The sequence below is a fragment of the Sturnus vulgaris genome, chromosome 14, assembly GCF_052056855.1.
Source record: "Sturnus vulgaris isolate bStuVul1 chromosome 14, bStuVul1.hap1, whole genome shotgun sequence".
NCBI classification, from domain to species: domain Eukaryota; kingdom Metazoa; phylum Chordata; class Aves; order Passeriformes; family Sturnidae; genus Sturnus; species Sturnus vulgaris.
In genome coordinates, this window is record NC_142256.1 from 2312837 (window position 1) to 2337632 (window position 24796).

Consider the following 24796-nt stretch of genomic DNA (forward strand, 5'->3'; position numbering starts at 1 on the left):
GGGTCAGTGAGTAACAAACAGGTAATCAGCTACTGCTGATGGGCATCTCTTTCTCACTGAGATATTTTTGATATGAACGATTTCATGATCAAAAGCTGCATTTTGATATTGCAGTTCAGCAACAAATGACAACTGTCTGAATTGACCATGCCTGGATCTGCACAGACCAAGCAGAGGGGGTTTGGATCAACCAATGCAGTGATGCTGGGCCATTCCTAAAATACAGACACTTCACAAGCAAAGCCTGAACTGTAAAGATTTTAAAGGCAGTCTGTGACAAACTCCCCTGGTTCATTGAAGGAGTCCCAGTAGATCCTGGTGGTGAGCACTGCTCCTTCCTAAAGCTGAACACTTTGGCTAAAACCACCTCACACCGACAGTGCATTCAGGTGTTGCAGGAGTTTTTGGCTTAGGAGAGGTTGGGAATGAGCAAACCTCCCAACCCAGACAACCTTCAGGCACAGTCTCAGGGCAGGATATGCAGAGCACAGTGTGGGTACAGCCCCAAACCTCCTCGTTTTCTGCCACACAGGAATCAGATCCCATGGAGATGATTTGAAGCCTGGAGTGTGAAAAGCTGGAACCAGATGTTGACAACAAGAAAAGGCATTTGAGAGAACTCATTTCTGGCAGAAGGCAGACTGTGAGAGTGAGAGGGTTCTGAAATAAGGCACATCTCTCTGCAAAGAGAACCTTCAGGATTTTGCAGATGCAAGTTCACAATTTTTTAACACAGTACTGGACTTCACTATGCATAAAATAGCCTGGCATAAGGCTGGGAAATCAGTTTCTGCTTCCTTAGTTTCCTTAATTGCATTTTGACAATTTGCCAAAATGAATGCTATACTGCAACCTCCATGGAATGGGAACACAGCCCTGTTTGTGAGCATCAACAGCCCCACACCAGATATTTTTGGTAAGTCTAGATTAAAAACCACAAAAGACCCTGGAAAGTCACTGCAAAAACTACCTCTACACTGAAGAAGAGAAGCATCCAGAAGACCTGCACAAGGACCAGGACATGCACAGACCTCATGACAGCTGTTTTGGTTGTGTTTTTTACTTCGGGGTCTTTTAGTTTTGCCTCAGTGAGGGCGGGAGGAGCGAGTCTTTCATAGGGCTGTGTCATCCTCTTCCCCAAAATCCCCCACGAGCAGGGAGTGTTTGTCTGGCTCGCTGAGGACCACGCTGTTCACGGAGCGCCTGTCTGAGAGCAGGGAGTTGATGGAGGCTCTGCTGTAGGTGATGATTCGATCCATCAGGCTCAGCTTGGGGGAGCCAGCCCCACTCTCATCGATCCCCACGTGGACGCTGATCTCTGATGGGCTCTTGTGCCTCAGCTGGCCACGGGCACGCGACTCCAGCTTCTCAGAGCTTGGTTTCTGGTACCTAAGGAAGGAAAAACCAAAATTTAGCAATACCTCTGAAGCTGAAGTGCACTGAAGTATTGATAGAAACTGATTATGCACAAGTCAGAGGCATTTATAATTTGACCAACAAGATTTCTCACAAACACATGAAAGCCACTAAAGAATTTCCCGTTCTCAACACTTCTGATTTGTACATCTCTTCACATTAGAAATTACATTTTTAAACACTACTGTCTGCTTAACACAGACTCGCCTGAACTGTTCTTCAAAAGCCTTCAAGATCTCTCACAGTCCCACATTTATTTTCTGTCACTCAAAGTAAAAGACCTGAGCTTCAAATCCAAGTTACAAACCACAAGACTGTTCCTACTCACATCTTTAAGAGCAAAGAAGAAAGCACAACAGAGACTGAGGAGGCAGCCATTGCTGCAGATCCCATCCAGGGCTGCAGAACCAAACCAATGGGCAGGAAGACACCTAGAAAATTACAGCAGCAGTAAGTTCAGAGCAGGAACACTGCATTACTCATATATTAATAGGTACAGTTTCACACAGACTGTCCAGTTTTAGTTTTTTTTTCAGTAAACGAGATTTTAGTTTAAATGACCAATACATAAGGATTTGTGGTTTATCTCAACTAGAACCTCAGTCTGAAACTTAGAGGTGGCATGTCCTGCTCACCCTGCAATAAAACTGCTTGTTCACAGGATCAGGTTCTTTCAATAAACCTTTTATCTTGAAGCTATTTTGATGTGCTAAGCACATCCACAGTAGCCATAGTGTGGGAGGAGGACAGCTCACAGATATTCCACTGCAACATCCCCAGGCAGAGAACTCTGCCCTTACTGACAGCCATAAATAAAGACAATGGAAACTTTCCCACACGACAGTAAATCACTGCAGCCTTCTACTCACTGACCCAATCCAACCAGTGCAGGCAGCACTCACACACCTGCAGCTATGGGAACTCCAATGAGATTATAAATTAGAGCAAAGACAAAGTTGATCCGGATCCTCTTCACAGTTTTCCTGGATAAATCTATGCTTGCAACCACATCCATCAGGTCATCCTGCAAGTTAAAAAGTTCATTGGAGCAGTCAGAGAGACAGAAAACACACAGGTGATGCCTTCATAGTCTTGTTTCACAGCTCACTACAGTGCACTGGATGCAGCAGGCTAATCACAGACAGCCCTCTGGAGGCTGCTCTGCTCAGTGCCAATCCACCATAATCCAAAAAACACCCACAGCACCTCCCAGGACAGCTTCAAACACCGACCACAATCTGCCAGGGAGGTGCTGATGTGCAGGAAGAAGTGCCTGTAACCATGGAGGTGCCGTGGTGTGTTACCCAAATGTGATTTATGTTTGCCAAAGGACAGGTCACTTTGTCTTCCTTTGCCACTCTCAAACCTTAATTACCCCAAAATGTGCAGTACCCAGAAAACGTGGAAGTTTCCTTCATGGGATAATCACTACACTAAACACAGTGAAGACAATCTGCTCCAGTTCTCCAGCTGATGGAGATTGTGCACCCCTGCATCACCCAAAACATCCTGGGCATCCTGACCCCTCCTACCAGTTCCCTTTAACTCTGATTTCTCACCCTGATGAGAACCACATCAGCTGCCTCGATGGCCACGTCCGTGCCCGTGCCAATGGCAATTCCCACACTGGCCATGGCCAGGGCTGGGGAGTCATTGATGCCATCTCCAACCATGGCCACACGCTTCCCTTCGTCCTGCAGCTGCTTCACTTTGGCCACTTTGTGAGAGGGGAGAACCTCTGCAAACACTTTGGTGATGCCAACCTGAACAGAGAGACAGAGGACACAGCTTTTCCAGCAGCTGTCAAAGCTCCTGCCTGGAATGACGTGGCTAGGAAGAGTGAAACCCATATTATCCCTCATGAGCTAAAGAGAAAACCCAGCTGATAATGTGAAAACAGCTCTGAATTCACAGCTGACCTTAATGCCATTCAAAAACTTCTTGCATTCTTTATTCCAAATTTTTTGAACCGACCAGCAATATGAACATGCCACACCACCCTTCTTGCAGAAGCCAGCTCCAGCCCCAGGCACAGGTCCCCAGCCCACCTGGGAGGCAATGGACCGGGCTGTTTTGCTGTTGTCACCGGTCATGAGGACAACTTCCAACCCCATGCTCTTCAAAGTGTACACTGCCAGCTCAGCCTCTGGCTTCACAGTATCTGCAATAGCTATCAAGCCACAGAGCACTCCTGAAAACAGAAACAAGTGTTTGTAATAAATATCTTTGTTAATTTAGGAAAAAAAGGAAACTTTTCCCCCCAGTAAGACCAGTTCCAGAACCAGTTCATACTGACAGTAAGATGAGAGCAGGGATTGGTGCAGCAATGTTTAAAGCAATATAGAGCATGGAGTGTACAATCATAATGAAAAATAAATTCCTTTTTTCTCCTTTTTCCCCTTTTGCTTTCTTTGAAGTCTTTGCATTGTATTATTATGCCCAACTCTCCTGTCAGCTAAGAAAGGCAGGAAGAGCCTTTCCCATAAGAAAGTGCTGTAGAACTGATTTAATTATCTCTTTTCCTCCCATTACCCTGCTTCAGGTGTAGCTGCTACAACATCACCACTTATGAATCTCTATGTATGTGATGTCTGATGTGATATTTAGTGGCAATCAAACTGAACACAGCAGCAGCCCTGAACTCACCATCCACAGCTGCCAGAACAGCAGTGCGGCCTCTCCGCTCGTGTTCCATCATGGCTTTGTCCACCTCATTTCTCACCACGAGGCCATTCCTGCTCATCCATTCCCTGTTCCCAATGAGAACTGAGTATTTCTGAGAGGTCACAGGAGCTGAAGGAAGAAAACACAATGCTATCAATGTGGACACCCAGGGAATCCAAACAGAAATAAAGAATTCCTCAATACTTTCTGCGCTACCATCTCTTCATGTGACCTTCACAGGAGAGACACCAATACTTCTTCAGTCCTGGGGAGTCACCCCATGTCAGAGGGCCAAAAACCAAAGGTCAAAGGACAGTAAAGGACAAGTCACCTTCTCAGTGCTTCTGATTTCTATGAACAACCCAATGGAGTTGGAAAACCTAACAGTGAGCTGTTTTTGAATGAAAACTAATCAGTTATGCAAGTACACGGAATTCTGGCTAGCAAATGGTAACTTGGGATGAAGCAAAGTAAAGCCAGAGAGAGCTGACAGACAACTCATGTCTGATTTTCCTGTCTCATATTCAACATGCAACTTGAAATTGTATTTAACTTAAATGTTCTGAGTGATGTGTGAGCACAAAATAAACTAATGAGCAACTATTTAATGTGTGCCTTGATGTCAGCCCAGTTCTCCAAGGCAGAAATAAGTGATCTCATTCCTAAGGATCCTAAATACACAGAAGCAAAAATTGTCCATTTTATTCTCTAACCCAAAATTAACTTACTTGGTAGTTCATCAATGATCAAAGCAGGCTGCATTGATTCGTCTGCAGTCTCCTCAATTTTCACAAGTGTCACATTTTTAACATTGTTTTCTTCAACCATTCTGTTTTTCCTGTAGACTAACGCTTCAATATTGGTGACTTTGCAACTAATGCCACAGCCTGGAACTACCTGAAAATCTGTACATGTCCCAAGGGTTTCTGAGTTCAGCTCCTAGAAAAAGAGGATGGAAACTGATGAAATTTTAAAGTATATAAAAGCATGATGCAATTATAAACCCACAAGATAGAAGTGCAGTTGAACAAAGAGAAGGGGGGAAATAATCATCAAAATCTAGGTCTGAATGGTGCCTCTAACACAGTGTCATTTATGCGATTCCACGATTTTCAGCTTTCCCAATTAAACACAGCAACTACTCAATCTGCATCAACAGTCTTGTGGTACTGACGAAGTCCTGCCAGAGAGGTTCTTCCCCAGGGGAGAGCAGGCTGTGTGGGAGCCCCTCACCTTCTTGCAGTACTTTGTGATTGCTGCTCCCAGGGGGTGCTCGCTGCTGCTCTCTGCTGTCCCCAGGATCGCCAGCATTTTGTGACGAGGGAGGAGGTTCCCCTCCACCAGGAACTTCATCTGCATCACCTCTGGAGTGCCGTGGGTGATAGTCCCTGTTTTGTCAAACACAACCACCTTCACCTACAGAAAAGCAGGAAGATTTAAATCAGTGAACCGAGATGGAGGTGCAGATTCCTCGGAGAAGCACCCACTTCAACCAAACTCCTGAACACGGAGCAATCACCTGACACAGAATTCACAGAACCACTGGGCTGGAAGAGACCTTTGAGATCATCGAGTCCAACCCAGCCCTAACACCTCACTCAGACCATGGCACCCAGTGCCACATCCAGGCTTTTGTTAAACACATCCAGGGATGGTGACTCCACCACCTCCCTGGGCAGACCATTCCAGTACTTCATCACTCTCTGTGAAAAACTTTTTCCTGATATCTAACCTAGTTTTCCCTTGATGCAGCTTGAGACTGTGTCCTCTGGTTCTGTCAGTGCTGCCTGGAGAAAGAGACCAACCCCAACTGACCACAGCCACCTTTCAGGGAGTTGTGGAGAGTGATAAGGTCACCCCTGAGTCTCCTTTTCTCCAGGTTAAACAACCCCAGCTCCCTCAGCCATTCCTCACAGGGTTTGTGTGCCCCTCCCCAGCCTCCTCTGGACATGCTCCAGCATCTCAACGTCCTCCCTAAACGGAGGGGACAGAACTGGACACAGCACTCAAGGTGTGGCCTCACCAGTGCTGAGTACAGGGGACGAATGAAATCCCTGCTCCTGCTGGCCACACCATTCCTGATCCAGGCCAGGAGCCATTGGCCTTCTTGGCCAGCAGGTCACACTGCTGGCTCATGTCCACCCTGCTGCCCATCAGTGCCCCCAGGTCCCTTTCTGCCTGGGCACTGTCCAGCTGCTCTGTCCCCAGCCTGTAACATTGCAGGGGGTTATTGTGGCCAAAACGCAGGATCCAGCACTTGGACTTACTAAACCTCATCCCACTGGACTCTGCCCATCCATCCAACCATTCCAGGTCACACAGAACATCCCATCATCTGCTCCAACAACAGCTGGCAACACCCCCCACGCCCAGGGCTCACCTTGTGCGCCATCTCCAGGGGCTCCCCACCCTTGATGAGGATGCCGTTCTGGGCACCCACTCCCGTGCCCACCATGACGGCCGTGGGGGTGGCCAGCCCCAGGGAGCAGGGACAGGCGATGCACAGCACGGTGATGGAGGCCTGGAAGGCGAAGCGGATGATCACCTCTGCTGCTGAAATGCTCTTGTTGTAGCCCTGGGCATGGGGGGGAGCGTGTCAGGGAAGAAATCAAACAGGAGGAAAAAACACATTTGACTACACATTGTCTTGGAGGTTGGAAATATCTGCTAATGTATCACTGAGTACTAATATTAAAGTAAAGCACTAAGTATGCAAAACCTAAGATGAATGATTAAATTAATGACTAATTAACCAACTTGTGTTCTATATTGCATCTACCCTCAAATGTTTTATTTATAGGACATTTTCCTCTTTAATGATGCACTGTAATAAGAGATACTCTATCAAAAATACATACAATAGGGAGGGGAAAAAAAGCAGATATGAAGATGGCTTTCCTGGAAACGGAGAAATTCCAATCAGAAATAGTTTTGAAACACAAAACCCTGTGATCTAAGCAACCCCTTAAGTCCAAGTTGGGACCCTGACCCTCCTCTGGGATTTGTAATGAGGATGAATTCCACTGATTGCCAAGATGAATTTATACAGAGCTACATACATTACTGGAGCTTGTGACAGGAGGGACTTCTTTTTCCCACAGAGGAGGGATGAATGGTGGATGTTTAATACTTACTTCTTAAAATTTTTTAATCCTAACTTACAAGAGTTGATTAATTACTGTGGATTCTCTTTAAGTATAAATGCAAGTGTGATACAATATAAAAAAACACTTACTGTAAAAAATGTAATAATAAGAGCAGTAATAGTCAGCAAGTGCCTGCAAGGGTAATCCAGAAAGGGAACCACTGCAGTCTAATAGAATTGTAAGGCTGTTAATTAAATATTTCAGAAGGTGTTTAAGGAGATTTACTTACCAGAAAGTATTTCTCCACTATTTCAAAATCCACAAACCCAATTATAATCCAGGCAAAAAGGGTAACCACAGAGACAGCCACAATAAAAGGAACAAAGTAGCCACTAAGTTTGTCTGCAAATTGCTGGATGGGAGCCTGGGAAGGAGAAACATCACTCAGCACCATCCTGTTTGTGTCTGAAGGCACAGAAGGCAAGAATCAGAGCTGCTGCTTGCAGCACACTTGGCTTGCCACACTTCATAATTACAGATATAATTAATATGAGGATGAGACTTGGCTCAGTAGACAGGATCAAAGTTCTTATTCAGCAAGATAATTCATTATGCAGCTGCAATTCAAATCCAAGCAGTCTCAGCCACCCCTGCAGTGATCTGGTGTGCTGGTGCCTGCATGAGACAGCAAACCTCAAGTGTTAAATTACATGATACACTACCTTAGAGGTCTGGGCCTCCTCCACGAGTTTAACAATCTGGGACAGAGTGGTATCAGCTCCCACGTGGGTGGCTGAGATGAGAAGGGACCCGTTCTGATTGATGGAGCCTGCAATAACTGTATTGCCAGGCTTTTTGGTCACAGGCATGGCCTCACCTGAGAAAAGGGCAACAGAAACAACACTGCTGAAAAAGGAAGGCACCTTTGGGACAGCTGCCAACTCCTAACAAGGGGGAGAACATCAGCTTTGACTTCCCCTCTGCAGATTTGTTTAAAGGAAAAGATTTTTACACTTGGAGAAAACAAATGCTGACCTGTGATGAGAGACTCATCCACCATGGAGTGTCCTTCAATAACTCGGCCATCCACGGGGAATTTGCCTCCTGGGACCACTTTGACAATGTCCCCTCGCTGAACCAGTTCCACATCCACTTGTTCCTCACTGGAATGGTGCAAATGTTTTATAAGAGACTGGGACTGGACTGACCCAAGCAAAGGAGCTGGCACTACACACAAAGCACAACCCCACTGGCTGGCATTAGTGCATACAAAAATGATTACAAGAAAGTCATAGGGCTCTTGAAATGGCCTATTTTATCATAATTTTATTTACTTTCCAGTTAAGAAAATCCACTAATTGTCTTATCACAGAAAAAAAATCAACAATAAACCAATAAACCAAAGCATAGCAGTGTTAATTAATTCTGCATTTTAATATTTTCATTTGCCAGCAAATCTGAAGTTATTTGCTTCATAGTTTTATAGAATAGTAAAATTTATCTGTGAATTAAGCACATGAACAAAAACAAGGAACAACAGAAAAAGCAAATGATAAAGCAAGATACCTTAAAAGAACGTTATCAGGGCCCAAGGTAACAATAGTAGCTTCAGTAGCTTGTAATGAAATTAGTCTTGCCAGTGCTTCTGAGGTTTTACCCTAGAATAATAATTTTCATATTTTTCTGACTATATTTATTAAAAAAAGCTGGGTAAATGACAACCGTGTGTGTTGCAATTCACCCTTTTAAGAAAACACTTTGTACCAACAGTCTGATATTAAATCAAACTTTTATTAGTTCAGTTATTAAAGATTATTTTACAACAGAGATGGTTAGAAGAACCCAGCAAAGCTTTTGCATGGGATGTTTTTAGAAGGTTCACAAGACTCTGAAACAATTCTCAGTGTCTTGGTTTGTGCTTTGCTCACCTTTGCCACGTGCTCCAGCCAGCGGCCCAGCGAGATGAACACGAACAGCATGGGGGGCGTGTCGAAAAAGGTCACAGGGTTCACTTTGGCCCTCTCAGCCATCGCCACCAGGAGGATGATGGAGGAGTAGAGGAAGGCAATGGATGTTGCCAGCACCACGAGCACGTCCATGTTGGCTGTGCTGTGCCTGAGTGCTCGGGAGGCCTGGATGTAGAAGTGCCACCCCCCGAACACCTGCAATGGCATTGCACACGTCTCTAACACACAGCAGCAGCTTCTCCGGTTTGTGTGTGCTATTTGCCTCTCTCCCCGAACAAAATCCCAGCTCTAGCCAGGGCTGTGATATTCCCAGTGCCCTCCCAGGGGGATTCAGGAGCTGCCTCAGGTGCACAGCAGCTCTCCACAGCCTGCCCTGCCCCTCAGAGTCCCCAGCACCCAGTATATTTTGGCAACAGCAGAAGCACACACGAACCTCAAAAGCATTTTGCATCAGCATAACTGCACTCACTCTCCAAACTTAATTTCTTCATCACCTTCCAATTTGAGCATTTAAGCCCAACAAAGCAGGAGTTGTCATAACCCCACTCACCTGGACAGGGACACAGAATAAAAATGACAGGAAATTCATGACAGACAATCCTGGTAGGAGCTGGTACTCCAGGACCATGGAGGAGTGGAGAGCCTCCATCTCCTCAGTGCTCATGTTGTGATGTGCGTGAGCATCTGAGAGCTGGCTGTCCATCACCATCATGTAAATCATCAGCCCCATCACAGGGATACAGAAAACCAGGCTCACCACAAAAGACCTTTTCCACCTCAGATTCAAAAAGAGAAAAAGAAAGGGAAAAAAATCCTTGCATTGCAGTCAAGTGCTGGAGAATATTTAAGTCTGCACAGTCACAGAAAAAAATCAAATTGATGGTTGAGTACCAAAGAAGAATCAAAGATGTTTATGGAATCTTAGTATGTTCAGGAATACTTACTGCCTGATTTCCTGTTTGTGATCCAGATGGCTGGCAGATCTATCCTTTTTGACTAAGGAAGTAGTAAAACCTAAATCCTAGGGAGAAAAAAGCACAATAATAAAAAAGAAAGTCAGTTCTAAAATGCACTTTGTGCTCAGTTATTGCCAAATTACTGATGGCACCAGTCTTGATTAACTTCATTAACATTTCTGATATAAAATGTTGTGATTGTTACTATTGGATTAGTTACTTTTCAAAAAGAGAAAAGCAATCCGATGTAGAAATTAACCTTTCTGGACTAAAATACTATTCTAAAATGTGGCTTTCCAAAATGGTTGTTCCTAAAGCACAGAAACTGAGAAACTGAAGGAGAAGGCTGAGAAATATATTTCACCTCTCACCTGCAACACTTTATTTTTAAATAAATGTGCTTTTCCTAAAAACCTATAGCTGATATTACCAAATCTACCATGACCTGGCTTTCACAGCATTTATTTTCAAAAATTTAGGCAAAGTTGTAACAGAGCATTTTTAAGCCAGAACACACAAATTAGCTGCAGAAACCTGCACTAAGAAGAAAGAAGATGGAAGGAGAGAGACCTAATTTTTTTGCTTTAACAGCCTTTCCTTCTATTTCTGGAGTGTGTAGGGCACTGGATATTTTGGGAGACTTGGTGCTTACATGAAACTCACCTGTATCACTTGTATGACATCTCGAGGACCAATAGCCTCAGGGTCATATTTGATGTGGGCTTTGTTGGTTGCAAGAGCTACGGAGCAGTACAGAACACCATTGGTCTTCATCAGGGTGGATTCTATCTTGTGCACACAGGAGGCACAGGTCATCCCTCTCACCTGTAAAATAAAGGTTGCTTCCTGTTAGCAAAGCACAGCTTACCTGGCAAATGCACCTTAACAGGGAGGAAAAGTGCTTGTGACTATGCTGTATTATTTATTGCTTTGATCTGGGGTGTGAGCAGTGTAGAATCAAAAAACAGTTTGGGCTGGAAGGGACCTTAAACATCATCCAGCTCCAACCCCTGCCATGGGCAGGGATGCCTCCCACAAAATCATGGTGCTCAAGGCCCCCTCCAACCCTTCTGGAGGAAGCACAGCACAGGGACAAGGTTATCAAGCCCTGCTAAAGCTCTGATGGATGTTCAGTCTCAGAGCTGGGGGACACTGAGCTGCACTCAGCTTCAAAAAGAAAAAAAAAAAGGTAAATTCTGGCAGCAGGAAAACCAAAGAGAAAAACAGGAATATTTCTCTGCGTTTTCACTGTAGCAGTAGTGAGCCAGCACAGTGTGCAGGGCAAGATAAAAACCTGTGATATACACCTGATGTACACTTATACTCCATTTCTTATAAAACAACCTCTATTACAAGATTAAACTCTAGGAAGTGGACACTAACACAGGCACATCCAACAGATAAAAGTAATAAAAGCTGAGGGTGGCTGAGTTTAATGATCAGCTTACAACAAGTTCCAGAATCCCATCTCCTTCCCCACAGTTCTCCATCACGGTGGCTCCAAAGCCCAGCTCCCGAATGAGCTCTGCAATAGCTGCAGGCTGAATGACAGCAGGGTTGTACCTCACTTCTGCCTTCCCTGCCATGAGGGCAACGAGGATCGAGTGGATTCCTAGGAAACAAAATGTGTGAATGGCACATCAGGCTTAGGAAACATCCTGCATTTATTGTAACATCAGAGCACAACACAATTTCTTGAAATTGGGAAAGCTTCAGTGTTGTATATTAAAAAAAAAATCCTCATGTTTGGAAGCTACACCAGCACCTCAGTGCAGGTGTGACAGATGAAAGAGTCACTCCACATGAGCAGCATGTCTTGAACAGTCTAATTACAAACATTCTGTCCATGCTATATGAAAAATCATCTGTTTTTTCTTAAAGTAAGTTCTTCTAAGACACAGTGCTGCTTATTTCTCTGATCTGCATTTACCATTTCTGAAAACCTTTTTTAAGGAGAACCTGTAAGAGAAAGGGCAGATCTAACAGTGCAATCCTACTGAGCACTGAGAGAATTTAGATTCATCCATTTCCTAGGATGAAAAAAATTAAAATCCAGGCTGACTTGAAACCCATCCATTTTCATTACAATAATTAAACACAGTCTGCATTAATGACTCTGTTACATCACAGTCATGCAGCCGTTTGTGCCTGCAAATATAATCACAGACACCACTGCCCTGACTCGCAGAGCTAAAATTAACCTGTGTCCCTTTAATCCACTCACACTCTGTCCCTTCTCACAGCTCCCTAGAGCACACACCAGCCTTTCACCTGCACACCTGGGAACCTCCCTCCAGCAGGAAAGAGCTGCTTTACCTTCAAAAGGATCCCCTATTTGATCCCAATATTCTTTGGCGCACTCAGCTGCTGCTTTTGCAAGAGCAGTGCCTGGGCAGCATGTCAATAAAGCAGCAAGGACGTCCCTGTTCCCACCCTATGGGGCAGAGGTGAGGAGGAACACCTGCCCTGATAACCCATCCCTTAAAAACACTGCAAAAGCCAGCTGGATTCTCCAAATAAACGCTTGGAAATGTAACAGTGACACACATCTCACCATCCTCCCTTCTGAGATTCCTCTCGATGTTGGCCACGCACGAGGCACACGTCATTCCTGTCACCTGCACGTAGCACTTGGAGATGGTCTTGCTCTCCTGCCTGCCAAGGTGGGCTGGTGGCACTTTGGAAGGTGGCTCAGGCTTGTGGGAGTCCAGCTGTGCCTCTGGGCAGGGCTGAGCTTTGGCCACAGGGAACTCTGCCTTTGCTGGAAAGGAGATTGGCAGTTTGTGACACTGTGAACAGCCAGTGCAGGGAGGGGTGAGCTGCTGTGACACACTGCTGTTCACTGAGCCTGGACATGGTGACTGCACACACCTTGTCAGTCTGATCCATCCACCCCTCTGCCAGTTAAGAGTCAGCAAAAGAAAAGACAAAGGTGAGCCACTGATTAACTTAATGGCTCATTACTATTTTTCTTTATGCCTTTCCTCATTGTCTTTGTTCTGTTGCACATCCTTTGTCCTCTCCTGTAGCTGTGAGCAAAACCTCTGCGTTGCAACCTTAGTTTTACACACAGTTTTATTGACTTTACCTGGAGCACAAAGCTGAACTTGTAATCAAGTGCATATTTCATATGCAAAAACAATGCTTTTAACCTTAGAGAAAGGCTCTGGAACTGCAGGCTCCTTACAGCAATTCAGGGGGTGCTCTGTTTGTGCAGGAACAGGGTGAAAAGGATTAAATGTGAGCACCCAACCACTTCTGCAACTACTGACATAAAATAGCATTTATCTGACACATTTCTATTACCAGATATCTCAATAGTTTGAATCAATCTGATGTATTAAAGGATGTTCACATTATCCTTAATGATCTCAGCAGCAGTGAAGATACAAAGCTTCTCTTGGCAAAGCACAAAGTGTATGTCAGCAGCTAAATTTCATCTTGGGTGGTAGCAAATCCTAAGCATAACTGCACAATCCTTGTAAATTTAAGTTTCACATGTCATTACCTGGAAAAGATGCATCAAATCCCATATCCTCTATTGAAGACCTCAAGTCTTCTGGGCTTGTTTGGAGTGGGTCATATTCTATAGTCCCATTTCCATTTGGGAGAGAGACATGAACAGACTTCACACCTGCCTTTTGGGACAGCACTCCCTCGATGGACTGCACACAGGAGCTGCAAGTCATGCCCTCAATATTGATCACAACAACTTGAGTGAGGGGCTGGATGGGATCCTTGGAAGCAGGGAGAGATTTCGGTGGAGCCACCAGCGTGGGGACAAGTGCCAGGTTCTCATGCTCCTCAGGAAGGCTGACTCTGAACCTCTCTGGAGACACATTCTCCACAGCTTTCCTCAGCTGTTCTATGCTAATTAAGCTTGGGTTGTAGTTTATAGCAGCAGATTTGTTCTCTAAAGAAACCACAACACTCGTCACTGCTGGCAGTGCTGATAGGGTGCTCTGGATGTTGAGGACACAGGAACTGCAGTGCATCCCCTCAACTCTGAACACAACTGTCTTTGTGCCAGTCCTGCTGGAGTCTTCTCTCTGTGATGCCTCTGAGCTTCTGGGCTGAGCATTCCTCAGCTTCTCCAGGTCAATCCCACCGAGCTTCAGGGGTCTAGGCTGCTTTTTGAAGGCTGCTGTGAAACCTGCTCCTTCAATTTGCTGTTTTATTTCTTCTGCTGTGATCAGAGAAGGCTGGTAGACAACAACAGCTTCCTTATTGTCCAGGGACACTGGAAATTAATCAATAAAATAAGTGTGTGTCACTGCCTTAAGCATAATAAGCACCTCACAGGATCTTGTCAAAGCTTTCCAGCAACACTTTAAAAGGTCAGAAATGTAACTGCAACAGAAAGGAGATTTCATTGTTTGGGTAAAGATCAAACAACTTAGTTCTTCAACCAGTTTTTGTCCAGTACTACAACAATTTTCAACTCCTCCTCAAATTCTTGCTCTTTCCCCAGGATTCTCACAAATAGCATCACGACTTCTTATTGAATTTATCCTTGTTTTGGGGTCTATTGCAATACACTTATCCCAAAGCTAACTGTATCAGTAAGGTGCTCCTGCATTTTAGATTTTTAATTTGATAGAAATTATGAACTATTACTTACAATTTTAAAAAGACATCTGTTATTAGAGATTTCTTTAAGTGGTAATAAAATTATGGAACACAACTACTCCAGGCTCCCTACCAAATGCAAAACAACCACTGAACACCATCACACGTGACAGCCACATCCTTCCCACAATGTGGGCTCCTTTCTTCATTTCTAGTCCACATTAAAAACATAATTAAATACCCAGTCCCACAAAGAGTCACTGTCACACCCAGCTATCTCATCCAAAACCTGCAATGCCATCAGAGGACAAACAGCATGGCCAACCTCAACTTACAGAAAAACTGACTAAAGTTGTAGCTCTAATCTGTTGAATTCCTTGCAATTTGCCAGCTTCAATTTACATAAAAACATACTAAGGTTTTACCTCTAATCCTCTGAATTCCCTGCAGTTTGCCAAGCTTCCCCTCGATGGTGCTGGTGCAGGAGTGACAGGTCATGCCATCGACCTTCAGGCGCAGCACAGCGCTGTTTGCCTGGGACCAGCTGGAATCTTCCCAAGTTCCAGGTGTTACCTCTGGCACAGAGATCTTCAAATCTGCTCCTGGGACCATCTGAGTAATGTGCTTGCTATTGATGATGGAAGGGATGAAAGTCACCACTGCAGTTCTTTGATCAGAGGACACTTTCACATCCACGATCCCTTTGTTCTTCAGCAGTGCAGCAGAAACCTGCCTGGATGTTAGGGCTGACTGGGCAGGGAGGGTGAGGAAAATTTTGTCAGGTAGAACAGGTTGTGGGCTTGAATCAGCCAAGGTAGCATCAAATCCCATGTCACAGATGGCTTCCTGCAGAGTCACTGGGGTTTGCAGCTTGGAGTCGTAGATGATGACAGCATTCTTGTCCTCCAGAGAGACCTCGAGGGGATAAACCAAGCAATTGAGTAAAGTGCAACACAGAGCTGGGAGCTGACAGTGCACCAGACTGGCAACTGCTTTTACTTGCAAAGATTAGCAATACTCGTCCAGTATAACCTTCACATCATGCCAAAGAGCAAAGCCACCACTGAGTAACTCCTGCTCTCCTGGGCAACAACAGGGCTGGAGAGAACAGATCCCAGCCCCACAATCCTGTAGGAGTCTGTCTGGCCACTTCTCCTTGCAGCATCCAGACAGCACCAAGGCACTTAATGAAACTTCCAGAGCCAAATTCACTTCAATTGGGATGGATGACTAACCCAATTCAACCCCTGGGGCAAAACAGCCCACAGAAGAAATTCGAATCTGTTAGCATTAATTCTAATGCAGTTAGGAGTACCTGTCCTCAGGCTACAAGGATGGAAGAAAACTCTCTTTGAAAAAAGCCACAGCTTTAAGCAGCAGTGAAAGGAGCCTGGCATTTCCAGGACACGGAGGCACAGGCTGGTAACTTGCTGTGAGCAAAAACCCACATCAAACTTCACCAAAACTCACTTTAGACACTTGATATGTGACAAACATTAAATAAGCTGTTTTTCTTCTCTCTGTACATTTGGGTGATCCAGAGACACCCTCATTTGGTAATAACCTTTCCCATCTGATGGTACACATAGCCTCAATTTAATTTGCTCCCAACAGATGATACATCAAACACAGTAACTGTAGTTTCCAAAAGGAAAAAGCAATGCCTGCCAGAGGCCCAACACATTATCAATTCAATTCTCTCTTTCCTCTGGGCAAAGGTACAACCTAAAGACCACAGACATGATTAAATTGTATCAGTTTAATCATTTTAAGAACCACCCTTTCCTCATTTCTGTCCCAATTATGGGCCTTAGCAGAATTAGCAATATGGGCATTTATTGGTTTCATTGCAGAATAACCTAAAAGCAGCTGTTTGTCTGTATTAGTCATCTAACATTCATGTCCCTTGCTGACCTAATTCATAATCATTACACAAAACCCTGCTTTACTATTCCCAGAGAATTTTCTGAATCAACTGATCTGCCTAGACTGAAGCTCTGATGCTGTAAAAAGGATTATTACTAAATATGACCTCCTAAAATTTCTTAAGAGGTCTGCTTTACTCAGATTAAGGTTTTGCAATGTATCTTTTGAAATAGCATTCAGCTTTGGGATAAGGGATTTACCTAAAAACCTAAATACAAAAGTCTTAATGCTGTCCTTTTAAGAATCTACTTCATTCCTTATGTAAAAGACACTGGGGATGCACACTGTATAAATCTCCCTATCCTATCCAATCCAAAGTCACAGAAATCACCTGAGAAAACACAAGGCTGACAAAATGACATATTTTGCTAGAATAAGGAGAAAGAGAAGATTCTGAAATCAGATTGTTTGGGATATTATTTCACAGGCTGCTTTTAGCCTTTACCTGGGTTCATGCTTACAGACACCTAGTGATTTATCTGGCCATGCACAGTGGGCTGTTCAGAGCTCCAGGGCTCTGCTGTCACACCACAGACCCACATTAAAGCTCCTTTACAGCTGAAGGAAGATGAAAAATTATCTGTCCTCTAAATTTTGCTGCTTTACACCAAAATTTCTGTACACAAACACCTGTTTCAGGCCACAGCTCTGAGCTGTGCAGCACCAGCTCTGCAGGGGAAGTGCACCACAATGAATCTTGCAAAACCAGCTTCAGACAATGATCACACACACCCCAAATTAAAATTGTGCCCAGTTCTGGGAAGGGAAGTGCTCACCTAAGATATCCCCACTAAAACAGGAGTCAACTGTTGATAAAATCAGGAAAATATTATTTTCTTTGGAGTAAAATCAACAACTACAGAATGTAACAGGATGCTTTCAGAACACAGATACTAAATAAATAAACTTTTCAATTTTCTGTTGTTAGAACTGTTCTTTCTACCACAGTCTGGGTTACATAATTCATAGGAGTCTCTCAGCTTTTAAATTACTTCCATTATTAAAACTACTATTAAAATTCTGTAAAATTATGTATTCTGTAAGGATGAAGGATGATCAGCTCATCCTGGAATATTCTACAGTCCAATACTTTGCCCATGACAGAAGAAAGACTAACAGTGTTGCTCTCTTCTGAGCCAAGAAAAAAGTTAAAGCTAAGTCAGGCAAAGAAAGCCTGAATTAGGATAAACCCTGTTCTTGCCTTCCCCCACCCCATTACTTCACTATACTGAATTAATAGTGAGGCAGAAAATTAATTAAGAGCAACAATGACTTAACTCCAAACACCAACGGACCTCCAACATCAGCCTGGCAAGAAAGGCAGAGAATAAACTTCCTACATGATTTTCCTCTCTCAGAGCACAATTTCTCATGGGTTCTCATCCAAACCTCTGCTAGAAGCAGTGCCAGAGTCCCTTACTTTGATGTTATGGATCCCATTCATCTTGCCAAGGTGCTGCTCAATGCTCTGGACACAGGAGCTGCAGGTCATCCCCTCCACGCCGATGGTCACGGATTTTGCCTCCATCCTGAATTTCTATGCAGGTCTTCTCATTGCTGGTGGCTAAAAAAAAAAAAAAAAAAAAAAAAAAAAAAAAAACATCAGGACATTAGTTCCTAAAGAATTTCACAGAGATTGAAATGATACAGGGATGTAATGGAAGGAGTCCCCGTGGCAGGGGCTGGATTGAGAGGAGCTTGCAGGTGCCTTCCAATACAAACCATTCTGGGATTCTAGGATTTAACAGAGGAGCTTCTCCACATGTAACTCTGGTAGATGTCAAAATCTGAGCAGATATCAACAGAATGGAAAACTTCATGTATTTATTCCCATGAATTTTCAACTTTCAAATTCCTTTGCAAAAAGGGAAAGTGTTCAGATAACTATTATTCGATTTGGGTTACACTGGAGAATATTTAATTACATGCAGCAAGCTGTGATTCACTGGTGTGAGATATTAAATTATAGTGAGAAGCAGGAGAGAGAGGGACAGTAGCTCTTGGAATGCTGAAACAAGAGGATGACACATCAGCCACAGCTGGTAACTCTGTTTTTCCACATTTCTCTCTCATATATTGCCCTCTGTTTCCAAAAATAAAGTAATACTGACATTAGCTCAGGAAGCAAATCAAGCTTTTTGCCACACCTCATTCAGAAAGGTCTCATTTCTGCTCCTCTGAAGATTTAAATGCTATTTTTGCCCATAAAAACAAGCTCAGAAAAAAACCCCAAAAAACCCAAACAACTGAACCTAAATGAAATTCATAGAAATAACAGCTAATGAAAAGGCCTTCTTTTGCTCAATGCATAAACTGTTAAGTCACTGAGGGGGAAAGAGGGCAAAAGAAGCAAATCTCCAGATATTTTGTTAGTATTTTGAAAAAAGTAATGCAAGGTTTCATTGACAGAGAAGTTAGTGACCAGGAAAATGATCACAGTTAATGTTTGGCAGCAATAAAATCTGATGAGTAATTGAGGAACTGAAGTGAAACACAAGCTTAACTTGTTTTCTTACCCTAAGGACTTATGTTGGAAAACTCAATTACATTGATGTTTAGTCAAACAATTTTTTTCTGCTCCATGGGGACATTTCCAGACTGTTCCCTGTTACAGAAGGCCTGAAGGGTTGTGCTTTCACTTTGAGACGTGCCACAAACCATGTAAGAACACGAGGAACTTTCATCATAGAAACAGGTTTATCTCCCTGATGCACAAAATCTAAATGCTGGACTTAATTAACGAGCAGTGAAAGAAGTATAAAACTGGGAATATTGACTTTTTTAAGAAATGAAATACATCTCATCCCTGCTAAGAACAGAAATAAGACAATTCTACCTGAGGAGTTATTATAGATCTCACTTCTTCCCTGCTCTTACAACAGCTGAGTTATTGGAAACATTCAGTATTTGTGTGTGAACATCCACACATCACAGAAATGTAGATCTGTCACAAGAATTATCAACCAACAGGAAAGAATATTTTAAGCAAATTTCATACAACAGCTCCTTTCTCAGGCTGATCTGTACACTCAGAGGTACAAAATACTTTAAAAACCACTAAGTTACCTAAGCAAACACTTGCTTTCCTGTCATCCCATTGCAATGTGATCCTCTGTGCTTCCCCCAGCTCTTCCCTAAGGAATTCCCTAAGGAATGCTCAGTCCACACCCAGCAAACAGGGACAGCATTTGTAACTCCAGTCAGGACACACCAATATTCCCACAAGCCTGAAATACAAATAAAGCTGCAAAAAGCACTTGACTTACAGGGAACTTTGTGAGCAAAACCAGGCACATGGGACTAAAATCAGACATCACAGGCACAATCAAGCTGCCCTCTGGTAAAGTTTGGAGAAATGTGAATTTAAAAGCATTTCAGGTACCCTGACCTACCTGAACTGACCTGTTACTGTACTTTGAAAATAAAAATAAAGTAAGGGGACACTTTGGCTGTGAGATATTGTCTAAAATAATCAAAGGTTGGCAAGATGCTGCCTTGGAGGAGAGCTGTGAGCCAGGGAAAACCTGCTGAGCTCCTGCATGCCTTGCCTGTGCTCTGGTTTAAGAGACTCAAGCTGCAAATATAATAATATCCATTTTTACAAAACCAGGATCCAGTGTTAAAGGTTCTCAGTCAAACAAATAGCAGCCACACTCACAGTACACTGAATTATCACTGATTACAGTAAACAGCAACACTGCTATCAAATGCCCAGCAACACATTAAAAACCCAACTGTCTATTATTATTATTACAGTTTGTATGGACAAAGTGTTTCCTCCATTTTCTCAGTCTGTTTCCTTGCCATTCTGCTATTAATTCATAAACACAGGAGAGAAAACCCTTTCCTGGAAGAGGCTGTAATTCAAAAAACCCCACAAAGGCATAAGGAAAAAAAAAAATTATTTTTCCTTTTTTACCCCTCAAGGCCCTGAAGCACTAGGACTGAAACCAGAACTTCCATCACTAGATTTCATCTGTTGGACCAAACTGTCCCTTCTTTTTTGTTCTCTGACCTGCAATTAAGAATGACAAAGATCTCTCTGATATGAGCATCACTCACAGCTCCCTGCTGGTGGGGAAGACAACCAATGTGGATTTTTATTTGCTTTGTTGCTAACAGTTTTTATACTAATTTTAAAACCAAGTTGTTCTTTAAAAAAATGAGACATGTCCAAATCTAATGAGCAATACTTGTCTCTTCAATCAGCCACAAGGTATTATTAACACTGACTTGTTAATGAGCTGTCTCTCAATCTCTGTTTTCTGTACAGCCTTGCTGAAATTTCCAAAAGCCAAACTGGCTGGATTTCCAGTGCTCCTGAAGCTCCAAAGAGATCTTGTTCTCAGAAGGAAATACAGGGTTATGCACAATGACTCTAAATAGGCAAATCCTTTTTTTCGCCCCTTGCAAAATTCCCAGGACAACCAGTTAAATTTAAATTTAACCCAAGGCTGTAGTCTACTTTGTCATATTCACTTCATTTCTGATGCTCTGCCTTCCTTACGAGCACTTCAAGGTAGAAAGAATTTGGCTGAAACTTGAATATTTGTTGTATTTCCTCCTGAAGTGCATGACTAAGCAGACCAAAAATACCTGTTACACCAATGAATTAGGACTAGATGCACACAAAAGGTACAAAAATGTTGACAATTTAATCCTCGTTCACCTCATTTGGGCTAACATTTTCCCAAGTTTACATGAAAGTAGACTTAGAAGTCAAAATATCTGCAGCAGTTCATATATTCCACATCAATAGCTTGTGCAAATTAGCATGGATACATCCTTTTAATTATAATGGATTTTCTTATAAAGAAAAGACTTGAAGCTTAGGTTCTGAAACTACCTGAGATGCTAAGTTATAGATTACACAGGTTTTAGAGGAAAAAATAATGCTTTTATTCTTAACCAATGCATTGCTCCATCTATAAAACACCTTTACAAGCAATTAGTAAAGAACTTCAGGATTTGACAACACAAAATAAATGGCAGTTCTCTTTACAAGTTACCAGCTCTACATTTAGTTCCATTTTCTTGAAGGAAGTCAGTTAGTGTTTCTATGAAGCAACAGAGAGAGATGATTTCTACTTCCAACAGAAATTTCCCCCTATGGAAAGGAAAATTCAACGTGATCAAGCACAAGGTGACTGAGACATTCATCTCTCTAAATTGTTTTTGATGTGCTAACACCATTTACTGTACATAAAATATCTGAAGAAATAAGGCCTGATGAGATCAAAGCAATCTACAAACCCACACTACTAGAAAAATTAAAAAAATGAACAATGCAAAGAGGAAGTTAAAACACTATTAAAAACTCCAGAGTCCCATTTAACCCTAAAAAGGCCCTTTACTAATATCTGAGCTCACCCAGACATCACAGGGCAGCAAAGCTCTGTGCCCCACAGACACACTTTGTGCCACTTTTGGGATTAGTAGGGATACAACCAGGAAAGAAAGATGCTTCTGGTTACCTGTACAGTTCCAGTTTTCATCAGTTTATAATTACCTTGAATTTATAGCTGCTGAAGTTAAAAGAGGTCACAGCTTGGCAAATATCACACAAATGCCAGCAACAGAATCTCGCAGGTTTAATTAGAGCCTTTGGATTTTATTGAATTTCTAAATGGCCAAGTACTACTTAGTTCTGTCTATTTATGGCAGCAGAAAGTTGAATTACTTATTACATTAAATGGAAAAAAGGTGCCTGTCCCTCAGTGTCTGCAGGGCCCTATAGAAAAGAGCAAAGGGCAGGAGAGGTAAAAAGCTGCATCATCTCACCCTTGGGCTTGAAAAGTGTTACAGGAGATGGGTCCAACATGGAAAAAGGAGATTTTATAGGGTTCAAACAGAGCCATTGGAAAGTGTGACTTGATAGGAGATATGTATGATAGGCCCATGGATAGATGAGGCTTAATCATTGAGAGAGAAACTGTGCATCTGCAATAAATGTCACAGCTACGTGACACTTTAAAGAGGTTGTAATTCATGTTGCTCAAGACTTTAACAAGCTTTGCTTGGTCAGCGGAGGATGGAAATTGCTCTAAGAGAATTTATTTCTATACCAACTGCATGGAAAAAAAAAAAAAGCACACATTGAAAACATTCTGCTTCAATTCTAATGAGTTTTACAGTATTGAGACAAATTCTTAGCAAATCCTTTAACCCATTCTTGGCTTTTCATAACCTCCTCAAGTCAGGTTTTTGAAGAATATGAATGTTTCCTTGGAAGAATCATAGGAAATATTATAAGTAGAATATAACTTGGAACTCCTTGTTATGTGAGCATACCAAGGTCAATGGGGGCTCTTCAGTCTTAAGCTTAGTCTCAAAGTACTCAGCAGAACAACATGGAATGCATTACACAGTAAAAATAATAAGAGTAAGACAGCAAACTACATGTAATCTTAGCTTTTGCTTCCCTGCTTTGCCACCTGGGAAAGAAAAAAAGCTCTAGGTCTTTTCTCTACTAAGAAAATACATTATAATTATTAATTTCTAATCAAACTGTGTTTGTGCTCACACAGGGCAGTGTCATACACACAAAGTCCCACACTACCAAATCTTTGCCTATTAACAGTCACAAAATTCAACAAGCATTTTAAGTACAGAAACTCGACCTTTGCTGACTGCACGAAAGATTTTAAGATTTAAGATTTTAACTTTACATTACTTACATACAATTTCCAGAACATGCACACAGAGAGGCAACAGTTGTGTTGCTCTTGCTCATATTCGCGAGATTTCATCCCAAAACATCATCAACAACTCTTTGCCCTTTTCTAGAATATCCACATTATGCTTTTAATCAGAAAAAGGTGCTTGTGCACAGAGTGCTGCCATCACAAGGTGGCATAAGGTGACATGAGACTAAACACTAAGTAAGATGTTTCAGAGGGATGACCTGAGCAGCTCAGAATTGGAACAGGAACTCAGTGACTCAGAGACTTTCTCAGGCCATTGACAGGAGCACAAAAGGGACTTTACCAAGGGAGTGCAGACTTACTGCGTGCCAAGACCCAAATGTGGATGCTCCGCGATAAGCAGAGCCCGCCGGGCCCCCCCGGAGCAGAGCCGGGCTCCTGCCCCGCTGAACCCCGGGGGCTGAGCAGGAAACGCCGTTCTGGGACACGGATGATGCACTCACAAGAGATGCCACCAAGGCACTTTGGAGGTGAAGACCCGGGCAGCCCCGACCCCCGGGATGCAGGAACCCTCACGTACCGGAGAGCCCCTCCTCGGGGCTGGACAGAGCCCGGCCGAGCCGGGCGTGTTTTGGGGCCCGGATCGTTCCTTCTCTCCGGTCCCGTGTGGGGTACGCAGCCCGGCACCGCCCGCACACCCCTCCCCGCCGGGGACACGGTGACAACGGCCCGGGAACAGCCCCGGAGCATGAGGGAAAGCGGGAGCCACCAAGGCGGGTCCGCACGCACCTGAGGCCGCGGGAGCGCCCCCGGTCTGCACCCACAGAGGGACGCGGGAGCCCCCCGAGGGTCCGCACTGCCGGGGACAGCCCGGGAGCACGGCGGAGCGGCAGCCCTGAGGCGGGCCCGCACTAACGGAGGGACACAAGCAATGCGGGGCCCCGAGGAGCGTCGGGAAGCCCGAGGAGGATCCGCAAGCACTCACCGGGACCGCGGGCTCCGATCGCCGCTCCCGGCCCGGGACCGCCGGGCCCTTCCCCTGCCGTGCCACGTGACCAGCCCGCCCGGCCCCGCCCACCCGGCACGTGACGCGGGCGGCCACGTGACAGCGGCGGGGAGGAGGCGGGGCCGTAGCCGCGAGCGCGGCCGCTGTCGCCGTATCGCGACAGGAACCCGCGCGCCGCCCGGCCACCGGAACCGGGTGGGCTTCAGCGTCCCTTCCGACCCAAACCAGCCCTCCATTCTCTGGTCACCAAACACCGATGACCCGCTAACCGTTCTTTTCCCGCCTCATTTCTCTGGTTACTTCTGCTATAGACAGAAATTAAATGCAGAGATGGAGCCACCACAAATCTGCGCCCATTCCACCCCAAATCATTCTGGGGTTCCCTAAGAATTCCTTGGGAAAGTGTCATTGATTCTGGGATATTGCCTGCTGCTGTGAAGCCTCTCCAACTCAAAACCGAACTGAATTTCTTCACAACTCTCAGGGGTCACGGGAGAAGCAGTTTACTGGCAGAGGGATTAAAGCCATGACAAAGGGATTCAAGCCATAAAAATCCTTCTGC

The 24796-nt window shown here is 43.9% G+C and overlaps 1 protein-coding gene across 1 annotated transcript; it reads right to left on the reverse strand.

Moving 5' to 3' along the window:
• Positions 1 to 974: 974 nt before the first annotated feature.
• ATP7A (ATPase copper transporting alpha) lies at positions 975 to 24304 on the reverse strand. Its single transcript, XM_014877190.2, has 23 exons — positions 24214 to 24304; positions 18005 to 18148; positions 15084 to 15573; positions 13598 to 14329; positions 12644 to 12850; positions 11538 to 11701; positions 10753 to 10914; positions 10078 to 10154; positions 9684 to 9909; positions 9095 to 9328; positions 8733 to 8824; positions 8202 to 8329; positions 7889 to 8043; positions 7456 to 7590; positions 6461 to 6655; positions 5314 to 5496; positions 4809 to 5019; positions 4063 to 4209; positions 3465 to 3607; positions 2976 to 3179; positions 2323 to 2440; positions 1745 to 1847; positions 975 to 1389 (listed from the first exon to the last, which is right to left on the reverse strand). Exons 2-23 carry the CDS (start codon positions 18110 to 18112, stop codon positions 1113 to 1115), a joined length of 4491 nt encoding a protein of 1496 aa, XP_014732676.2. The 5' UTR covers positions 18113 to 18148; positions 24214 to 24304; the 3' UTR covers positions 975 to 1112.
• Between the last annotated feature and the right edge of the window lie 492 nt (positions 24305 to 24796).

Coding starts and splice junctions, on each gene's coding strand:
- ATP7A (XM_014877190.2), bottom strand. CDS start 18,112: ATGGAGGCAAAATCCGTGACCATCGGCGTGGAGGGGATGACCTGCAGC. Junction 7,591..7,888: donor AGGAGGCCCAGACCTCTAAG/GTAGTGTATCAT, acceptor TCTCCTTCCCAG/GCTCCCATCCAGCAATTTGC. Junction 1,390..1,744: donor TCTTCTTTGCTCTTAAAGAT/GTGAGTAGGAAC, acceptor TTCCTTCCTTAG/GTACCAGAAACCAAGCTCTG.